The sequence below is a fragment of the Vigna umbellata genome, chromosome 8, assembly GCF_029865625.1.
Source record: "Vigna umbellata cultivar VRB3 chromosome 8, Vumbellata_1.0, whole genome shotgun sequence".
NCBI classification, from domain to species: domain Eukaryota; kingdom Viridiplantae; phylum Streptophyta; class Magnoliopsida; order Fabales; family Fabaceae; genus Vigna; species Vigna umbellata.
Window position 1 is genome coordinate 39,209,654 of NC_142172.1, and position 18,205 is coordinate 39,227,858.

The 18,205-nt window shown below is 30.5% G+C and overlaps 2 protein-coding genes across 3 annotated transcripts; both read right to left on the minus strand.

Moving 5' to 3' along the window:
• Window positions 1–645: 645 nt before the first annotated feature.
• On the minus strand, window positions 646–4,686 carry PUB14 (plant U-box 14). Its single transcript, XM_047322656.2, has 4 exons — window positions 4,062–4,686; window positions 2,726–2,842; window positions 2,119–2,532; window positions 646–2,035 (listed from the first exon to the last, which is right to left on the minus strand). The coding sequence occupies exons 1-4, from the start codon at window positions 4,338–4,340 to the stop codon at window positions 950–952; spliced, it is 1,896 nt and encodes a 631-aa protein (XP_047178612.1). The 5' UTR covers window positions 4,341–4,686; the 3' UTR covers window positions 646–949.
• Window positions 4,687–12,226: 7,540 nt separating this feature from the next.
• On the minus strand, window positions 12,227–17,658 carry ARA6 (Ras-related small GTP-binding family protein). 2 transcript variants are annotated; one of them, XM_088096728.1, is made up of 9 exons: window positions 17,338–17,658; window positions 17,070–17,146; window positions 15,888–15,971; window positions 15,666–15,760; window positions 15,428–15,533; window positions 14,353–14,442; window positions 14,180–14,266; window positions 13,510–13,674; window positions 12,227–12,516 (listed from the first exon to the last, which is right to left on the minus strand). In XM_088096728.1, the coding sequence occupies exons 1-8, from the start codon at window positions 17,360–17,362 to the stop codon at window positions 13,621–13,623; spliced, it is 618 nt and encodes a 205-aa protein (XP_087952854.1). In that variant the 5' UTR covers window positions 17,363–17,658; the 3' UTR covers window positions 12,227–12,516; window positions 13,510–13,620. The 2 variants fall into 2 exon arrangements, with proteins under 2 accessions (XP_087952854.1, XP_087952856.1); XM_088096730.1 differs by lacking the exon at window positions 13,510–13,674 and having other exon boundaries at window positions 17,338–17,653.
• Between the last annotated feature and the right edge of the window lie 547 nt (window positions 17,659–18,205).

Here is an 18,205-nt window from a genome sequence, read left to right on the forward strand (position 1 = left end):
CATCTCGCACTCATTTATAAAATTGTTTGCACATTTTATCAGTCTATTAAATATGTAATATTATACTGCCTCGAAAAAAAAAGTTTTAAGAATGCCAAAACGATTTAATTTTGTTAAATTTTAACAAAAATATGTTATATTGACTTTTAAAAACCCTTTTATGTGACAGATGAATATGTCATTAAAAATATAATGAAGAAGTAAAATACACTAAATTAAAAAATGCAATAGTTAAATGTCTTAAAAAAATTAAATAGTTGAATTCGTAAAATCACAGCGTGCTATAATTTTTAATACTTTCAATTAAAACTCAATCATTTCGTTTGTACTTTGAATACTTAAAAAAAATATTTTTATTTAGTTGTACTGACTACAAATTTTTATATTTTTTATTGTCAATATTAATTGCATTTTATATTTTTTAGCGTCAAAATTACAATTACATCAACCAATGAAAAAAAATTGTAAAACAGAAATCAATTGAAAAATATAAATATTAACAAATGAATCAGTTGAAAACATATATATATTTATGACAGACTTAACTTAATTAAGCCTAATAGCATTGATTAAATAGTAGAAATACATAATCAAATATAATGAAATTTATTAGTATAGTTTGATGAGAGCTTATTGGACATGATAGCGACCTTAAATGTCGACTTTTACTAAAATAGGAAGTTTCAAGAATTACAAACTTTATGGTGAGAGACAATAGCAGAAACTGATTCCTTCTATAATCCTCGCATAACATCAATAGACAATTTACAACGTTTCATATACCGACAGATAATAAACAAGCATACTACAAAGTTTCTGCAAAAGTTTGCCACCCCATTACTGGATTCAAAACATAAAGAATGAAAACACTATTATCAGGTGGCCATGGTTCATACATGCATAATTCTCTGATCATCTACGATAAATATATAATGAGGTAACACCGAGGCTAAGAATTCCGCAGATTATCATCCCCTTCTATTCGCTGCAAGAGTTCTATTATGCTTCCAGCTTTTCTCTTCGCTCTATCAGTTCCATTTTCTGATAACTCCTGCAGTGCTGCTTCGGCACCGTGTTCTTTTGCTAGTTTTAATAGCAGCGGATCTCCGGTGCATAGTGACCACAAGACGGCGGCAGCATTCTCTCTGTTGCGTGGAGAGCCGGTTCGTATAACCTCAACTAGAATAGGGATCGGTCCGGCCTGACCAATCGCCACCCTGCCTTCATGGTGGCTTGCAAGAATTGCCAATATAGCTAGTGCTTCATCTACCATTCCACCCCCAGCATCCTTCAGAAATTGTATCAGCGGGCCTACTATACCAGCCTTTACAGCTCTTGCTTTGTTTCCCTGATAAATAGATAGGTTAAAAATTGCAGTAGCAGCATCCTTCTTACCTCTGGGAGTACCTTCACAAAGTAACTTTATAAGGGCGGGGATTGCTCCAGCTGCACCTATTTGCACCTTGTTCTCGTCCAGTACTGATAAACTAAAGAGAGTTGCAGCTGCATTTTCTCTAGCCTCCATGCTTCCCTTTTTTAGAACATCTACAATATCTGGTATGGCTCCGGCATTTACAATAGTTCCTTTGTTACTCTCATTGATGGAAAGATTGAGAAGCGCTGTAACGGCATGCTCTTGGGTTCGAGGGTCTGAAGAAGACAACAAATCTACAAGGGGCGGTATTGCTCCGGCCTCAGCAATGCACACTCGATTATCTGCATTCCTCTTAGCCAGCAACCGGAGCTCACCAGCAGCTGCCCTTTGCTGCTCTATGTTGTTACTCGCCAGTTTATCAAGTAAGGCACTGATAGCAGTTCGATCACAATCTGAATGACTGCTTCCACCACATTTCTTTGTTCTACAACTCCCTTGTTTTTTTGGTAGCTCAATACCATTGCTTTCACACCACAAAGCAATCAGACTCTTCAGAACATAGTTCGGGGTAAGGGCTGTGTGGACAAGTGTCTGCTGTGTCTTGGGGCAGGTTTTGTGACCCGCATCAAGCCATTTTTGAATGCAAGATCTTTCATATGTCTGTAAAAGGAAAGAAGAATTTATAAATGATATAACTTACACCATACAGCAGTACCATGTACAAAGACAACGTCAGATTGTACCTGACCAGTAGAGACAATAACAGGATCTTTCATTAGTTCAAGAGATATAGGACATCGAAAATCATCTGGGATCACGGGAGACCTGTGCTTAATTGTTAATTTTTCACATTCACTTGTGTCGACTTCGGGATTTTCTGTGAGCACACAGTCCCTCAGCTTGCTAAGAAGGGATGTGATCATTTCAAAAGAGTCTCCTAGTTCTCCACCATTTGTGATCAACAATTCATGTAATTCACTAGACTCTTTCCTTAGGTCATTTATTGTCCTCAGATGCAACTTCTCAGAAAGCCTTTTTAGTATAGCAGGATCAGGGTCTTTTTCTTTTTGTGCCATTGCCATATCCATGTCAAGTTGTATATCAGCAAATTCTGTTTGAGCTTTAGCTCTTTTGAATTGAGCATGTACCAGTTGAATCTGAAGACAATGAAAATAGTTGTGAAAAATATGGCACATAAGATGCTGCCTTCTCTTCGCCAAAAATATCACCCAGAAATTTAAAAGCACGGAAATCAAATATGATTAGTGGAAAGAAATGATAGGAATTTGAACCATCGTTGAAATGTATATGGTATTGCTGGTCTCCTTCCAATATATGATAAAGGTTTACCTGTTCTCGAACTTCCTCTGATATCTCAAGTTTGTAGTAAGGAATTTCACTCAGCGCAGCTTCAATTTTTTCAGTTACTTGTTGGAATTTGTCTGCTGTATCATTCCTCCTCAATGCCTGAGACATGTAAACCATTAATCAGATTAAAATTAACAGTCGGGATCAACTAAGATGTTAGGTGACAAAACTAAACCAGAAGGCATACAGCATCTGCAGATGCTATAATCTCTTGCTCTATGGACACACTTCAAACCCACTTAAGCCCAAATGTAAAACTATCACGCTAATGTCACTTGAGCAAATGAATTTATATAGCTTGATCATAATTTCTAAATTTAAGGGGTTGGTTTAGATTTTCTGCATATAAATAATTGTACAGATCACTCGACAGTATGCAAGAAAAATTATTTCTGTCACAATATGGTGTAGAGTGTTCATATCCACCATGAAAAGTGGTTTTTCATTCCTATGCATAGGACCCTCGAAGCTTCTCTTTTCCTTTTTCAGCTTTTTTGCCTTCTCTCATACAAACCATGGCCTCATTCTTTGCTTTGTTCCGGACCGATCAACTACTCCAAGGGGTGACCACCGCATCTGTATATTGCCTTAAGGTCTCTTCCGTACATCTCATGGAAACTCTTTAGGACACCAAAATCTTAAATGTTGCTTTAGTTCAAGATTTCTCAGACTGTTTTCCTATCTCGACTATTCTTGAAAATTAGTTTACGTTTATTTGGACATTGTGTGCTTTCACCCTTAGTAGTAGTAAAGCATTGACATTCTTTTTTGTTTTGTTTCAAACTTAAATGATGGTTAAGCCTCTCTTTCTCGTCTGATGATGTTGATGGCTTCTGCAAAATGGTTTGAGAATGAAGGTAGATTCTGCTTAAGTGTTTAGTTTGGTTAGATTAACTATTTCAAGGAACTTAAACATAGCAAAGACCTTCCCAGTGTTATCAAGACCTCGTCTGTGTGTTACAGGGATCAACTTGACAAGCTAGATGCATATGATACATATGCTTCTTCAACTTGAAGGGGGACTGTTTAAGATATATTGAGATACTATCCAATAATTCTCCTGATTCTGTTTCTCTGTTTCCGTGTTTCTTTTTAGTTTGTTTGGATAGTTTGATCATATCATTTAGCTTCCTTAGCTTTGTCATAATGCCTAAACTTCAGAAAGTGTTTTAGATTGTTTGTACATAAGAAATTCTATAAATGGCTTAACGACATAGAAGAGACATTTTTCCTTCGACCTCTTTACAATCGCCTACAAAAGCAAAAAATACACGAAATTCAACCCTTGGAAAGATTCACCAAAACCAGAAAGCCATACCTGATATAGCTTGCTCCCTTGGTTGACAGACTTTAAAAGGGTCTTAGCTGAATCCAAAGCAACCAAGAGAGACTCGAAGCTCTCGAGTAGTTCATCGCTGAGGGACTCATCACTATCTTTCAATTCCTCAAAGAGAGGACTCAGAAGCTTCACCCTGCGAACCAAATTCCCATACACCCTCTTGCAAAAGTTCTGACACTCTGGCAACCCAGAAATCTCCTTGATGAACTCAACCAAACGACCCAAAACCACGCCTTTCGAGCTCTCGCTCCCGCCCATGTTGAGAAAAAGTCAAAGCAGCAAACTCTGACCACAAGATCGAAGGTGCCTATGAGCTGGGAGGTGATTGATGGTACCCAGATGAGGGAATTACGGGGAAATGATCGAAAAAGGAAGAATCACCGTGGAGAATTGAAGCCCACCTATACCATGAGCTGAAAGAGAGTATTGTGTTTCGTTGCTTGAGAAAGAAATGAAATTGGCAGATGGTGGAGGATGAAATGAAAGTATAGTAATCGAATTGAAATGGGAATGGTTGACCTTTTCGGAAAGGTCTTTGCCTGGTTCATAGGTAAGAGGTGAGACAGCAATCATGAGAGAATCAACTATGGTCTCTCTGTCCTTACGCCAAAATGTCTTTTCTTTTAATTTTTACCCTCTGATATTTGGAGTGCTGTTTTTTAAAAAATAAAAATAAATTAATAAAACAAATCCTGTGACACTTAGATATTTAATAAAGAATAAGAAATTTCTTGAAATTTAATAAAATTATTAGAATATTGAGGTGATGAAATTTTTATAACTTATAAAATGTTGTCTTTATGTATACATTCAAGCAAATTTCCACGAATTAGTTTTTAGGATACATTTCATGAATTTCATACATTTTTTATTAGATGAATAAAATACAAAAGTGGCGTATAAAAATAAAGTATAATAAATAATAATTTATAATTATATTAATTAAGACAAACATTATATTGATTATAGTAATTACAGTAATATTATATTATAAATAAAAATTGATACGATGATTAAAATGATAGGATATTAAATAGTAATTATAATAATATTATACAATAAATAAAAATTTATATTGTGAAAAATTAAAATTAAGAGTAATAAATGATAGGATATTGAACAAAATATTTGATTTTATCTAATTCTCTGATGAAAATTTAGAAAGATAGATTCATTTTTTTCAAAATATATCTAGGTTGGAATGATAATAAGTAATAAATTTTGATAGAATTAGTTTTCTGAATATTAGTGAAAGAAAAAGGTGAGAATATGAAAGGTGAAATAAAAGAATTACTCTTTCCAAAGAAGACAACACACAAGATAGAAAAATCTTTTTTATACAGCTAAAGGTTCTTTAATTACTCAAAAAGATAGGAGAATCACTCTCACTAATAAATAAAACTTTAATATTTTTTAATAAAACTCAATTGGTATTCATTTGATTAGAATGGTTTAAACCATTATAATTAGAAAAAATTATTAATTACATTCCACTTAAACTAATAATTATCTCATTAAGCTAATAATGATCCACTAAGTTATAATAATGATTTCAATAAGCTAATGATTGTTTGTAACTAAAAATTGTGGTAATAAAAAGTCACATAAAAGCATTCAGGCATGCATGGTCTCCCAAAGGCTAATGATTAAGCTGTCAATTAGGCCCTTATTAAAACTTGAAATAAAACCAAACTAAAACCCATGAATTGATTAACTCGTAACATAATTTAGTCAACTAATTTTATAAAGGATTTGACCATTAATTAAACAAACTAATTACTTAAAAATGGGCACATTCCCATCATTAGTTGGATTCACATAACCCTCTGAAATTGGTGGTGACATGGTCATGTCCAGTTTATCTCTTAACAAGTTGAATCTTGTATCAGTGAGAGGTTTAGTCAAATAGTCTACAAAAACATAGGGCACAATTACTTCATTTTATAAGACTTAATCACGTATGTAGTGCAATCTATCTTAATGTGTTTGAATCGTGTGTGTATGACTGGATTAAAAGCAATTGACTTATCACACTACAAAATTGATTTTCTAAGCATTGGTAGTTTTATTTTTGTCAGCAGATATTTAATTCAAGATACTTCAGCTGCAAGGTCAGTCAAGGCTCTGTATTCTAATTTTGTGCTTGATCATACATTACCTTTTATTTTCTTGAAAACTAAGGAATAAAAGTTTCTCCAAGAAACACATTGTTCATCCCAAAGTTGTTTAGATGTTTCATAATGAAGTAAGGTTACAATGTCAATTGACATAGAATCCATCAGTCATCCCCATAACTAGGATTGACTTTTGTTGTCTTGCTATCCACATTCATGAATTGGTCAAGACACTCTATTGTTCCTAGCACATAGTTATTAAGTTTGTAGTCTCTAATAATTGGCAATACTAGAGATTTTCATAATGGATAATTGTCTTTGTCCAACTTAATAGAGATTTTAAATGTGAGGTCATTTTTTTGGTTGACAATGGATGACATGATTATAATGGTTATAGATAAAAAAACTCTGATACCAAAATAGAAAAAATGTATTAAATCGTCTTATTTGTATTAATAATGTATGTGTTTAATATAGACATGCATTTGTAGTATATATATGATATGTAAATATCATATATATACGCTTATTTCAAAGACATGTATCTAGATAATTGAGTCTAGTGTCAAGTATTTATGTGAATATATGATATGTTGTAGGTTATACATTGTTTAGTTAATAAATTGGTAGATTATGATTATTTTAGATCAAATCTTTTACACATTAGCTTATTGTTTTACTCTTTTGTGCTTTGTTGTATTTTTGCGATGATTACTTTAGTGTGTGAGTAGATGTTAAGATAGACGAAAATATGTCCAAGGCAAAGAAATGAAAATTCTTTCTCTGTGATAAATTCACGTAATTTTCAATACATGCACATATAATATATTATCATGACAGATTATGAATAAGTGTATTAATATCTTTTAAGTTTTTAACTATTTATTTTAATTTTATTAATTTTTTAAAATGTTTTATTTATTAGTTTAGGAATGTTACACATGAGACATTTTTAACATAATTATATATGAATGAAATCAGTTAATTTAATTTATTTTGATTTTTTTAAAATATTACTAATGCATTAAACTAATTTCTATCATTTATAGTTTTTAAAATTATTTTTCACTTACCGTTATTTAAAATACAACATCCATAATATATGACAGATAAATTATAATAATTGAATGTAGATAGTATATATTTATTTTACAAAAACCAAATAAGTTCTTTTACCCTAATATGACTCTTAGGTTATTTGATTTACATGTTATAGTTTGAAAAACAATATATATATATATATATATATATATATATATATATATATATATATATATATATATATATTGGGTTTTAGTAGACAAAAATATCCTTATATACGATGAATTCTAAGTTTTAAGGTTAATGGGATTTTAATAATTTTCATTCTCAAAACTGAAAAAAAAAACCCCAAAACCCTTGCTCACCTCCCTCATTCCTCTTAATCCTCTCTCTTTCATCTATCTCACTCCAACATTTTGTCTGTCATCCTATGGTAGCCCCAACTGAACAAAAATCAAAAACACTGGCCATTAAACAATCTTACAAAAAATGATTTTATAATGAGTTTTCATTTTATAATTTTTGTCTTATATAATTTTATCCAATTTTCACAAGCATAAAGAAATTAGTAATTGACCTGGAAAAATAAGAAATACTCGTTGTTAAATAATTTCTTACAAAAATATGTTTTTATAATGAGTTTTCATTTTATAATTTTTGTCTTATCTAATTTTATCTAATTTTCACAAGGATAATGACATCAAAGAAATTGGTAATTGGCCTGGAAAAAAAATCAGAAATACTGATTGATAAACAATTTCTTACAAAAAAGGATTTTATAATGAATTTTCATTTTATAGTTTTTTTCGTATATAATTTTATCTAATTTTGACAAACATAATGACATCCGAAGGAACTGGTAATTGGCCTGGAACATTTGCTTGAAAGTGAATATGTCAATGACTCAACTCTTTACAAAGGCAAATTATTTAACGACAACTTTTCAATTGGGGCTACAATAGAGATGACAGAGAAAAGGTTGGAGTGAGAGAGACGAAAGAGAAAGGGTTGAAAGGAATGAGAGAGTTCAGGAAGTGTTTGAGTTTTTTTTTTAGTTTTGAGAATTAAAATTATTAAAATACCCTTAACCTTAAAACTTATAATCCATGATATAAGAGTATTTTTGTCTAAAACCTGATACACATTGCTAAAATGTATCAACTGCAAAACAAGCGTACACGTTTATATATATATATATATATATATATATATATGGGGTTTGCTAACACATACTTAAGCTCTTTTTTAGCAAAGTGTATCGGGTTTTAGTAGACATGCCCTTTTAAGGTCAATGGTATTTGAATAATTTTCATTCTCAAAACTAAAAAAAATAAAAACTAAACCTCTAAACCCTTATTCACCATCTCTCATCCCTCATTCTTTTCAACCTTTTTTTTTTCATCTCTCTCACTTTAACCTTCTCTCTATCATGCCTACAATAGTCTTAACTGAAAAAAATCAGAAATACTAATCTACCTTCCTCGCTCATCCAAATTGTTTCTCTCTCATCTCCCTCATCTCTCTCACCCACATACAGTAACCTGCGACACCGCAATTTATTGCTCTTACTCTGTTCGATCATTTGTTTTCCACTCTAATAACAAAATAATTGATGATGTTGATGTTGATTTTTTATTAGAGGGTTGTGTTATATATTTTTTCTTCTGATTATTATTAAATTTGGTTAAAAGAGATGTTTGAGAGAAAATGTTGGAGTGAGAGAAATGAAAGAAGAAGGGTGGAGATAAATGAGGGATTTCTTATTTTTTTTTAGTTTTGAAAATGAAAATTATTCAAATATCATTGACCTTAAAACTTAGAATACATAATATATAAGTATATTTTTGTCTACTAAAACTCGATACACTTTAATAAAATGTACCAACTAAAAGAAGAGTTACATATGTTAACAAACTTATTAGTTGACAAAAACACCATCATATATTATGGATTCTAAGTTTTAAGATTAAGGATATTTAAATAATTTCTGATTTTTTATTTTTTATTATAATTAAAAATAATTAAAATAACTTGTGTTTAAAGTATGTCTTTTTCTTTATGAATATAAATTTTCTTGTCAATTAAAATTTAGTACACTTTTTTAACAAACTCATATATATATATTATATATATATATATATATATATATATATATTTTTGTTTAAACACTTCCTTCTACTTTTCAATTTAAAACTGTGTGAAAACTTTTTTTTTTATCATTTTTCCCAGTCTTTTTTAAATTTAACCAATTTAATAAATAGCTTGATGCGTCTTGCTTGTTAATATCCTTAATAATAGAAAAATTACGAAGATTACATTAAAATGTATTTGAAATTACAATGTAGTAATATTCGTTAAAAGAAAATTCTCATTCTCCATTCTTTAAATAGTATTTTAAAACACTGTTTAACCCTTGCGTACTTTATTTCTATAGTGAAAATCAAATATATTTTAAATTTGTGAAAAATAATTGGTTTTTAATTCTGGTTACTGTATATATTTTTATTTGTTTTTAGTTTTCAAAAAATTAAATTTCTTTAACTGTTTGTTATAATTTGATACGATACTGATTGAATGGTTATTATATTTTTAAAAAGGTAAAGTAATTGTTCTATTAGACACATTGTAATATATGAAATTTAAAAAGAAATTAATAAAATTTATAGGATAAATGTTATTTGTACATCTGAAATTGAATACTAGAGACTTGAAAATAAGGAATTGAAATTTTAGAAAATTACAAATCAAATGAACTCTTTTTCTATACTATAACAAAAATTCATACATTTTATAAAAAATAGAAATAAAAACTTTTTAATATTAAGTTAACTAAAACACATTTAAATTAAAAATTAATTATTCCAAATTGTGAATTGTGGAGTTGTAAAATATTTTTCTTCAAAATAATACTATAACTGAGAACATGCTCACAGTAAAAAAAATGAAATTAATCTTAAAGAGTAGAGAATGAATTAAGAACTAATTCCTACAATTGTAGATTGGTGAAGCAATTTTTTGGCAACAAGTTATTACTTTGAAAACTGAATCAACTCAAAATGTTCATATAAAAGGGCAAAATCATTTGAATTTTTCAAATAAACTCTGCCGACACGTGACGATGCTGCAAACCGCGTTTTAAATAAAGACATGTGGCTACCCAATGTTAAATAAAATAACCCAAAAATTTGCCACACATAATTTTGCTTTAGCAGCCTTGGCTTTTCTTTTCTTGTCTTCAATTATTACACTAAAGAAGATTATACGTCATTTTTCATTAATATACATCTACTCAACAATTCTAACTTTTTTTAATATATTTTTTATAAAATATTCAACCGTTTATATAATATAAGTTTGTCAATAAAAAATAATTAGTTGCACAGCTTAAGTTATCAATAATTCAATAAAGCTCATTTCGTGAATCGAGCTTAATGTTTTGCATTAGGTATAATAAAGACTATACAATTTTTCATTCAAATTTTTTTGATAAAGATCTTAAATCCTTCGTAACAAAGTTTTGTTAAATATATTAATATGATCATAAAATTATGTAAAAAATTATTATATTACAATCTTCAAGTTTAAGTTAAGGTTTTCTCTCAAATATGTTTTTGCAACCGTTTCATCGATAGAGATAGAGGGTGTTACACGCAGAAACTACTCCAATGCTAAATTTAGTGTTTATCTGATAAGACTAGTAATAAATGTATAATAATTAACTACCTCAATATCAAACCTATATTTATAAATTTTGGGATGAACTTTTGAGTAGTGTTAACCTAATTATGATAAAAAAGATAATGATTTAATTTAGAATTAATATAATTAATTTTGATGTTAATCCTATTTATAATCTGATTGATAGATGGATTCACATATAGAATTATATGTTGGTTGACTAACCGGACAATTATATTAGAGTTTTAAAATTAAACAATGCATATTTAAATCACCAACTAAGAGACAAGAAAATAACATCAAGGTGTAACGTTATAAAATCAGTAAAGAATAATGAAGAAGCATAGTTTTTTATACTTGTAAAAGTAATATTTATTGTATGAATGATATTAAATTAAAGTTTAGTTGTAATAACTAAATTTTTATAATATTATAATATTAATTTTCACATAATTAGAATCACATTAAGTTAGTATTTAATTATAATAATAAAACTAACCCCTTAATTTAAAAAAAAACAAAATATAACTAAAACTATAAAGATGTGAATCTCGTAAAACCTCATAATTAAAACAAAATTTGAAACGACCCAAAAAAACAACACATTCAGTTATATTAAAATTGCTTTAAGGAATTTAACTATATAAATTGTGCAAATTACGTTTCATATTTACGAATTATTACAAGTTATACTCTAATTTTATTCATAGTCTAAAAGTTTCAAGCTTTAATTCATTCAAACAGATAAAGACGTGTTTGAACAAACATTTTTTAATTCAGTAATTATTTAATAAGCCGAAATGAAATAAAATGCTCTTTCTAAGACTGTGAAACTTATTAGTTATAGAAGTTATAAAATAAAAAGTTAAATATACTTTCAAACTTTTAGTAAAAGTTGAAAATAATTCATTTTTAAACTTTAAACTAATTTAATTCTCCATCTTTAAAACTGGATTAATTTAATTTTTAACTAAATTTTATTAAGTTCATTTAAGATTTCAAATTCGTCACAGTATTGAAAAAAAAATTCATCAAAACTTAAATATTATAATGAAATATGTTTGAAACATCAAATTTTGATTAAAATAACTAAATTTACATATTTCAAAAATTGAGAAATTAAATTGAATCAAAATTTTAAAAATAAACTAATTTTAATTTTGACTGAAATTTAAAAAATTAAAAACATGTTTAATCCTAAGATAGATTAGATAAGAAGCAAAAGGCTCTAAGTGCCAGAATTATAATCTAGAATAGTCTTAGTCTGCATAAGAGGCAAAATAAAATTTATACAAGGCACCAACATCCAAATACGTTATGCAAACAAATGAATGGGTCCTTGATATTATATAAGCCTTAACTAGGCCTACAAATCATATTTGTCGGTCTCATATAGCCTAAAATATATCATCTACATGATGACATGACATTATTAGAGGTTGATAACAGATAACAGATATATCTAATAATAATCACAATATACATAAACACAATCCATACACTACAGTTTAGGAGGATCAAAAGCAAATACAGACCCCATACTGAACTGCTATCTGACTACTTCAACTAACTGATGGGCGAGGCAGTCTTTTTGCAATTTCCTGTCAAAACCAATGTTTTAATGGTTAAGCCTAATTGGTAATGCACAAAAGGATGTATGATATTAACAATGATATCTCAAAATGAAGGGTTGTAGACAAATGATGAACAAAACATCAACTCAAGGCAAGACATCATAGTAAATAGAGCAATCCACCAAAACAAAAGGGAGGAAAACTGCACCGACAGGTCCTTTATCTACCATATAAGTTTTCTAATAAATGTCAACATTTAAGCTATGATGTCTATTGCATATATAAGATAGTAAGCATCCACGTCTTCAGTGTATTTACCAAGAGAGAACAGACTTGATCCAGGTGCTGCAGGTTAAGTGATACCAAGTCTGATTTAGGAGACTACTACCAGATTCATGATTCAATCTTAGCCTGGTTACTTTTTGCCTACATTTTAGCCTACAGACCTCCTTTTAAACCTCAAAAAAGAGAAATGGAAAACTAGTTAAGCAGAACTCCAAACTGAAATCAAGATTAAAACTCAAGCTTTGGTTGATACTGTAATTCTCATGTTAGGCTATATGAACAAAGTTTTAAAATAAACACCTCTTGAATTGCATCAATAACACAATTAGTTAACTGATCTGGATCTAAAGTTATATCGCCTCAGTAGAGGCAGCGACCCAATTCTGGGGTCCCTCTCAACAAATTTCAGGTATTATATGTCAGATACAGCAAGTACTTTAGAAAAACACATCGATTTTTTTTTTTTATTAATAGTGTTGTTATTTTCATTTCAATGCAAACTGAACTTTTTATCTTAATATCTTCAGTTCATAATTAGCAGAGGCCGTGATCCTTTTCATATATAGGAGGCTGCCTAGAAGTTAGTGCTTTCTGGCAAGATTGTTGAACTTCTCTACAAGTACCAATCTTGTGTAACCTCAAAATATAACCCTGGCCATTTTATTATGGTTTCTCTAACCTAAAATATTTTTTAGTAGTTAGCTCCCTTATGTATTCCAAGACCAAGATTATTACCTTTGATGGAAAAGATGCAATCTTGGATTTTGTAGGACGGAATTCCTATTTCAAGATCATCTTTAGCCCCTCCAATAGGTCTATATGAGTTTGTTACAAGTACAACTATCTTCAGGCAGCAAGAACATCAGGGGGAAGCTTGCTAGTGGCATAGTCAACAATGTCCTAAGAGACCAAAGATCACAGTTAAAGCCGAAAATTGACTACTAGCATAGCCTCTGGAAAATCCTAAAGATCTGCAAGTCAATATCAAACAGTATTCCTACACTTCCTAACACTTGATCATTACTTAAGCATCTTGTTGCCCGAGTGTACTGTAGAACTAAATTAAACAGATTAGACTTCAGATCAGATGACCAGCACCAAAACAAGATCACATATATTATTTTTGCACCTAATACTCAATCCAGAAAGGCATTGATTCTCAAATATTTTATGATACTTATTTTATGCTCAGAAGATAAAACTGCGAACATGGATATTCAATATAAGTAAAAAATAATTGCAGGAATACCCAAGGTAAGATGTGACCATGTCCAATCCTAATTGCCATACCAATTAAACAGCTAACAAGTTTCTACTGTTCATACATTCTAATCCTTGCCAAATACAAAATGAAATGACTAATTTTATAATCTAATAACCGGAAGAAAGTAAACACCAAGCGTACCTCAAACAGTTCATTTATATTATCTGCTGTCTTTGCAGATGTCTCTATGAAAAACATACCATTCTTCTCTGCATATTCAGTGCCATCCTTCATGAAAACATTAAAGTAAACTAGGTAAGAAACGAATTATTTTGTTTAAAGGACATCTGTATTATGGAGGAAGGTTGCAGTACCTGGACAGCAACTTCCCGCTTCTCTTGAAGATCAGCTTTATTACCGACCAGTGCCATCACTATATCAGGGCTTCCATGTTTTTGTAGCTCCTAAATTATCACTATTTCAGTTGCTAAAACAAAATAGAAAGAAATGTAGCTCCTAATAAAACAGCTCATAATCTAATGATTTTGTAATACGTAAGATATATATAACCGCATAATTGCAGTACATCAAAGAGTTGTCAAAAATCAGTATATCAAAGAGGCTATTTGCTGTGTTTTTTATTCTTCAGATAAATTTTCCAATGGAATGGAAATTTGGAGTGAAAATGTGCAGAACTAGATCTCAATGGAGAACCCAACATCAAGACTAGGAAAAGTTCAATACAATATTAGAAATGGTCAGCGTCTAACTCAATCCCAAAGCATCCTTCTAGTTGTTTGCAGAATTGAACATCCATGGACATACACCTCACCCACCTCACGTGTCCACCACGTTTGAAGATACCAAACTTCCTCTGAACACTTCTATACCATTAATGTATTCTTCTGAGCAAAAGTAATGCAGGTTTACCGAGTGTTTCAATCTTTCATTTTTATATGCCTGTTGCTTTATCCTTCAAATTTTCAAACAATTTGTCTGCTCTGAAAGCAAAAGACAAGCCACCACAATTGAAGGTATCATAACTTCATCACACATTCCACTCATTCTCTTTCCTTATCTCTAATCTACCAATATAAAACCTTGCAGTACAAGCAGGCTTTCAATTGTTGCACATCCTAGCTTACATAATCATCACCAATTACAGATCAAAGACAAAACATAAATTTCTTTAACCTCCTTGTTAACTGCTTTCAGTAGGGGTATTGCCATGTAGTCTAGTCATGATGCACATCCATCAGGTTAATTAATTAATTACAAATGTTTTAAATGAAGGAAATGGATTAATACAGGACCGTATTCTATTCATCATTGCAAAGTTCCAGACTAAATAATACATGGAATTGTTTGTTATTCGTATTGTTCAAAATTTTAAATAACTAACCAAGCAAGAAATGACAAAATAGAACAATGCAATAACTGCAAATATACCTTAACCCAGTACTGTGCTTTGCTAAAAGATTCCGGGCTTGTTATATCATAGACAATAACTGCAACTGCTGCACCTCGGTAATAGAGAGGTGCTAATGCGGCGTACCTGAAATAAATTATTAGCAAACAAATATTACTTCAAAAAGAATTAGACCTTGAAATAAAATAAAGGGAAAATGTTAAGAGAAACAGAATGTATTAAGAAATGGTATATTCTGTAAAGATAAACGACAGACACCTCTCTTGACCAGCAGTATCCCATATTTCAAATTTTACTGTTGTAGAGTCTTGCAGAGCTATTGTTTGCGACAAAAAAGAAGCTCCAACAGTCACCTTACCTCAAGAAGTATAAAACATATAAGAAAAATTTCATGGAATAATAAGTCATAGACACTATTAAGAAAGTTTACATTATTAAAAAATAAACTAAAGTACCAAAACAAATGCCACATATTCTTACTTTGGATGTTGCATCAAACTGACCACGTACAAATCGTAGAACAATACAGCTTTTACCAACACCAGAATCACCTAAGAGAACAAGCTGTTTTCAGTGACATTTCAAGGTTAGTTATGGTTTCCTTTAAAGGTTAAACAAGAAACTACTAGAGTATAACAGAATTAATTATGATTAATTTCAATTGAATCCCACGCTCCTTCAATTTTTATAACGGCACTATGGCCACTTCCATCCATTTAGCTCTAAAATTATAACCAACAAAATATTAATGGTTTTAATTTACGCATAATACAATCTATAACCATCGCATAATGACAATTTACAAAACTAATGACATCAATTTCAACAATAAAAGGGTCAAATTCTTGCATTTTTAAAAATTGAAATACTTGATTGAACCTTGAACCATGAGAGAGTCACGTCACGTTGTTGCATTTTTTAAATTGAGATACTTAATTGAACCATCTATTAATAAAGGGCCTAAATTGAACAAAATAAATAAATAATAGGACCAAAAACATCATTAAGCCCACAAATCACTTGACTTTCATCCATTGCAATACATTTCCCATTCATTCATCTTGATAATTAAAGGTCATAATCTTATCAACAAATGAAATCCATTCTTTTAGCAAATCAAATTTCTGGTAGTAAGTTATTTCAACATTTGTCACTAATTAAAGTATCAAAACTTGCAACAAGTAAGAAATAACAATTCACAATCAAAACAAGGCTAGTATGACAGAATCAAGATAAATAAATGGTTCTCAAGCTTTTAGTCATTTAGCTAACTAAAAACAGGGTTATGTTCTGTTTCAGCATGCTGCGGCTTTCAACAAAAACCAGGAAATTAATCTGCAACAGAAAACGGAAAGCTCCCCAGCTTCTCTCTCCGAACATTTATATAAAATTTGGATTTAAACCTAACTCAACCCCAGAATTAAGCTCCACCAAGAGGTTCCTGCTTAAAAATTCTATTCAGAAAATTTCCCCAGGTAGTCAACCACGGATCTCTTAACAATTGGCTTTCTCACTCGACAACAAATCCAACATTTACAAGAAACTGGTAAATGCATGCACCGTATTGATAGGTTGATATACAAAGGAACTTTTTCTTAATTCTTTAAAAAAAAACAAATAACTAGGCAAAACACGAGCAATCCAAGAACTCTGCACAAATACCTTGACCCTAAGATTCCTGGCGTCCTGCCCTCCACCATCCTCGGAATTGGGTCGACCCATCTGCTTTGAACCCCTTTCTGTAAACATAAAATCAATTACCCCCAAACCCCATCAGAATCAAAACTCAATCATTACTCAAAACAACGAAACCCCATTAAACTACACCCCCAAAATCACAGATCAAAACCACAATCAGCCAAAAAATAACAAATTTTCCGAAGCCCTTTTGAGTCCAGGGCTAAATCAACAACAAAACATCAAAGTTTACCCGGAAAGGAGGAGCCGCAACCCATAGCGAGAGGAGAAGATTTCGAAGTGGGCACAGACGGAGTGGTAGATGATTAAGAAGGGTTATTAAAAAAAAAATAGACCCTTTGTTTGTTTTGTTTTATGTTTGATTAGTTTGTTGGTTCCCACGTAAATTGGCGGTGCGCCACCAGCACAATCGTGGAAGATTGAGCGTTGGTTAATGGAAGCTTGTAAATAATGAAATTCTGGCGTGGTTTGCACAAATCCTGGGTCCAATTCCTTTATCCTTCTTTTCTTGAGGACCAGGACTTCCACTACAGACTCCTCATAATTAAAAACCAAAATCACCTTTTTTAATTTCTTATCTGATTTTTCTATATTATAAAAAAAAATTGTGACGTATTTTTTTTATGATCCGGATATGTCTCCATCAAAAACACTAAAAGGCTCATCTAAAATTACCGAGATTCATCCAAAAAAACTTCTTTGAGTTTATAAACAGCTTGTGATGTTTTTAAATAGGAAGTCACAATGGTGTTTACGATTCATTTATGGTTTTTAAAAAAATACTTTCAGAAAAACTGATGATAAATTTTAGCTTATTTCTTGGCGTTTGAAAATAAGTTTATGAATTTAGTTATCAAGAAGGTTTATATTTAGGTTGTATATGTAATTTTTAGAGATGAAAATGTGTGCTGACCATGGTTTCCAATATTAAAAAGAAATTGCACTGAGGTGGAATTTTAACTTGAATTTTATATCAAAAAGATAAATTTTTTATTTATACTAAAAATGAAATAGGTCAAAACTTATCGTCACAAATTGTTTATTCATAAATTATTAATGTTCTCAAGTGATAAATTCTTTTTCCATTAGACACATGAAAA

Excerpts from the sequence above, each read along its gene's own strand:
- ARA6 (XM_088096728.1), bottom strand. The coding sequence starts at position 17,362 with ATGGGTTGCGGCTCCTCCTTTCCGG. Across the intron at positions 17,147-17,337 it reads TTGCGGCTCCTCCTTTCCGG|AAAGGGGTTCAAAGCAGATG; the intron begins GTAAACTTTGAT and ends TTATGTTTACAG. Across the intron at positions 15,972-17,069 it reads CCAGGAATCTTAGGGTCAAG|CTTGTTCTCTTAGGTGATTC; the intron begins GTATTTGTGCAG and ends CACTGAAAACAG.
- PUB14 (XM_047322656.2), bottom strand. The coding sequence starts at position 4,340 with ATGGGCGGGAGCGAGAGCTCGAAAGGCGTGGTTTTGGGTCGTTTGGTT. Across the intron at positions 2,843-4,061 it reads AAGGGAGCAAGCTATATCAG|GCATTGAGGAGGAATGATAC; the intron begins GTATGGCTTTCT and ends TACATGTCTCAG. Across the intron at positions 2,533-2,725 it reads CAGAGGAAGTTCGAGAACAG|ATTCAACTGGTACATGCTCA; the intron begins GTAAACCTTTAT and ends CATTGTCTTCAG.